General features: G+C 47.0%; 1 protein-coding gene across 1 annotated transcript; it reads left to right on the top strand.

Annotated features, from left to right (window-relative positions):
• The first annotated feature begins 882 nt into the window (after nucleotides 1-882).
• On the top strand, nucleotides 883-3,378 carry LOC142570839 (gonadotropin-releasing hormone II receptor-like). The gene is made up of 2 exons (XM_075679152.1): nucleotides 883-1,764; nucleotides 2,547-3,378. The coding sequence occupies exons 1-2, from the start codon at nucleotides 946-948 to the stop codon at nucleotides 2,955-2,957; spliced, it is 1,230 nt and encodes a 409-aa protein (XP_075535267.1). The 5' UTR covers nucleotides 883-945; the 3' UTR covers nucleotides 2,958-3,378.
• The last annotated feature ends 485 nt before the right edge of the window (nucleotides 3,379-3,863 follow it).

Raw genomic sequence — 3,863 nt, 5'->3', positions numbered from 1 at the left:
TCGACAAAGTGCTGCCAGTGAGCACACCTCTATCCACCGTAATGAAACAATATATCACATTAAACCTGTTCATGTGATGCCGACTCATAAGTATTCCTAAATCATAGTCGTGGTTCTAGAATACCTACGATATTCAATCGCTTCACTTATAGGGCCATTGGTTATGTGCCAATGAGTATGTGCCCGTTCTTTGATAATCCTCCAGAATGGGCTTGTGCCAGTGTAACACAAGATGCACACAATCCTTAAATGCACCTGTATATGTGTCGTACTGCTTTATGCATACAGATGTAATCGCCCTTCTTTCATACAACGCCTTCGTCCTCATGAGATCGCAGCGTAGACATCTCAGCCTGTGCATCTATGTGATTTGGTGTTTGCATTGTGACAGCTTGTGTATGCTGTACTGTATACATGTAAATATTACATGAGATTGCACGTTGCAAAAAAATAATCATAAACACAATTGTTTTTAGTTGCATAGCGCTTAACTACTTGCTTTGCTTCATATGAATGTCATCATGTGGGTTGGATCTGCGTATTTTTTTACTTTAGCACTACAGCAATTTCTGCCGTACCAGATGCATCTTAACCTGCTACGCAGTGCAGCTCTGAATATCACGGCTTCTGAGGTTCTTTTCGTGTTTACGCAAATAAAATTACTGACAGAAACTGCGACTCCACCATTTCTCCATTTAAAAAATAGGCATTTGCGCCATAATATTATCACTGTGCCCACGTGTATAGCTCTCAAGTCGTGTGTCGCGCTTTCATCGTGGAGCATTGCTCAAAAATGCGCGGTATGAACATCGATTCTTTTTCATGCGCCATACTAATTCTGAACCGCTGATGAATTTTTATTTCCTTTTTTTTCAGCCCTTCCATTTGATCTCGCAGTCAAGACGGGAACTTCGGCCAGCACCAAACTCTGGAATTAGAGGCCCTATGGTGGGAAACGCGAAGCAGCCTTGCGCCATGCCGAACATCTCCACAAGGGCGTCCAGCCATGCCGCCTTGCAAGACAGCGCAAGGAACGCCACTTTTGACTTATCCTCCCTGCAAACCACCGATATTGGGAACAGTAGTGAAGAGTCCATGTTCGGTCCGCAGTACCAGAGTCATGTGCGCATCACTGTTATTATAATCATGATCGCCTTCTCAATCGCTGGCAACTGCGTCGTCTGCTGGCGGCTGCTACGAAACCATCGCCGCAGGCGCTACCAGAAAGCGCACATACTGTTCTTGAACCTCGCCGTTGCCGACCTTCTTGTTACAACCGTGACGATGACTTCGCAAATGGTGTGGGAGATTATGGGCCGCGCTTGGATTGCCGGTGACGCATTCTGCAGAGTCTTTAAGGTTCTCCAAACTTTCGCACTAGCGTCTTCCACCTACATGATCGTGAGCATAGCTCTAGACAGGCACTTCGCCATCGTGTACCCTCTCGCCGCCTGCTTGGCGCCTTCACACCTGGCAGCCGGGTCCTGGTTAGCCTCACTGATCCCTTCTCTGCCCAATCTGTACATGTTCCGGCTCGTTGAAGCCAGCGAAGATCTCCAATACTGCGCGTCGGTTTTCTACACCCGCAAGGCAGACTCGCCACTTCCTCGCCAACTGTACATGACCTTCGTTTTCCTCAGCGTTTTCGTACTTCCCCTCATTCTGCTGGTTGTGCTTTACGGCCGAATCCTGATCGAGATTTGGAAGCAGAGCTCGGCACTCAAGAATCGACACCAGACTGCCTCGCCTTTCCCAAAGGCCAAGGTACTCTTCAAGTTTTGTTAAATATGTCCGATCTGCTTGGGCACTGGCCTGCATGGTATTGAGTGCAGATACCTTAATAATAATACATTCTTGAAATGGTTAGGCAGCAAATTTCGTGACGAATCATTGCTAAAGGGGTGCTAAAGACGAAATAAATGTTTATAGGAATGAAAGTGCAATTTACATAACGTGGCACTATTACGTGAATACGTAATACAGCGTGAAACAATAAAAAGACTGCAAAAATTCCTCATTATGTGTGAACTGCAGTCTTAATTGTTACTTTCGGCGTGAGAAAAGTTACCTCTTTTTAACGTAAAATAGCTACCTTTATTCAGAGCTGCACGAACACTCGAGATATGAGCAGGTGTTCAATTATGCGGTAGGGTATAATATGGCTTGTCTTGGGCGACCCTTTAAGGTTGTCATCTCTATCCAACGCCCAGTTAAATGCATACGAAGGTTAGCTGCAGTGGCATGGTGTTTCATTTGAATTTGGCAAATGTATTACGTATTTACACTTTCAGGGCATTGTTCACCACGCGAGTAGTCGAGCGTGTTAATTTTGTGTTGAGTAAGTTAAATTATCCACCGCCGAACACACAAATTAAAGCCTTTAGTTCACAGCAATTCTCTCCCGGCTACAGACCTTTGACCAGCTATCTGTCACTAAATGATAACGTATACGGGTTTCTACTCTTACGAATGGTTATAGCATACAAATTCCGCTGTGAATATTGGTCCCGATCCTCGATCCACCTTCTTTCCTTTCTGCTTCGCAGGTGAAAACCATCAAGCTCACTGCCGCCATTTTCATCGCGTTCTTGGTGACGAACGTACCCTACATGGTGCTGGAAATGGTCCTGGCCTTTGCCGGCACCGGCGCCTCTCTGGATCAAAACATGGTGGCGCTGTTCGGCGTCATCTCGGCCTCGAACAGCACGGTGAACCCGTACATATTCCTCTTCTTTCAAAAGAGCAGCGACAGCGCTAAGCGGAAGCGCTTCGTGATGCCTTTCCGTAAAGACGCAGTGGCCGAACTTCCCGACGGCCACTCCAGCTGCGGTAACGGAGGCCTCGAGCTGCACCCGGTTCCGGGAAAATACAACTCGCCGCCCGCGTTCACCCTCGCCCCGAGGGAGAACAGCGTCGCCTGTTCCTCGTGTCTACCCACCGAACTCAGCAGCTTATGACGGTCCGGACATTCCCGCCGCTTCCGGGAACCTTCTCTACACGGCAGTGCCAACCAGTGACATTTTATGGTGCTTCTGCTGCTGTGATCGGTGGCAGCGCGTACCTCCTGGGCTGCCATGCAGCTCATCTGCACGTTCGGGACTCTAACGACTTTAGCTACATCTGGTACCTTATGAGCGGACTGCGTAAAAGTCGGAGAACATTCCTGTCGGCTTGACTCCGCAGTTACATCTCTAAGCGAGTGTATTTATATCATCTGTTCTCTAAACGACATCCGGAGTTACTGTGCTTCCGTGCGTCCTTTCGAGTATGACGCATCTTGCGCGCGTTCTGTGCACGCGCATTTTCTTTATTTATCACTTTGTTATCGTCTTTTTTGTCGTATTTAACTTCTAGTATACTTAAGTGAAAAGGACGGACTGTCACTACAATATTGTGATTATGCCCCCCATCTTCGTTTTATTTTCCAATAAAAGAAAATGCCGATATTGCATCAAAATAGCTATAGCCCCAGGTAACCTTGTGGCATCATCGGTGATTAGGTAAGCACGTGTTAATTTATAAGTACAAATACTGTGGTGGTGTTGATTATGATGATGATGATGATGGTGCTGGTGGTAGTGGTTGTGGTGTTTTATTGGATTCCGCGAGGCACTTCGTGCTGGCTTCTGTGGCAGGAATGCGGCATTTGCTCGGTGAAATATTACGAGCAAAATATCTTTTCTTGCGGCCGTTTTCTTTTGCACGTCTCGCTGTCAATGAACATAGGAAGTGGGCGGGGGTGCAGGGTCTTTCTTTATCTTGCCATTGCACACCAACACAGATAATGGGTGTTCCTGGCCAAGCAGGGAATAAAACGAGAGCCAAGGTGTGTAACAACACAAACTCGGAATAGAGCATTTCGT

This window comes from Dermacentor variabilis, chromosome 2, assembly GCF_050947875.1.
Source record: "Dermacentor variabilis isolate Ectoservices chromosome 2, ASM5094787v1, whole genome shotgun sequence".
NCBI classification, from domain to species: Eukaryota; Metazoa; Arthropoda; class Arachnida; order Ixodida; family Ixodidae; genus Dermacentor; species Dermacentor variabilis.
The sequence above is the reverse complement of the archived record's forward strand: the minus strand, read 5'-3'. Positions and strand labels throughout refer to the sequence as shown.

What these genes read in the sequence shown, in the direction of transcription:
- LOC142570839 (XM_075679152.1), top strand. Translation starts at nt 946, where the DNA reads ATGGTGGGAAACGCGAAGCAGCCTTGCGCCATGCCGAACATCTCCACA. An exon ending in CGCCTTTCCCAAAGGCCAAG is followed by an intron (nt 1,765 to 2,546) that starts GTACTCTTCAAG and finishes TCTGCTTCGCAG; the next exon opens with GTGAAAACCATCAAGCTCAC.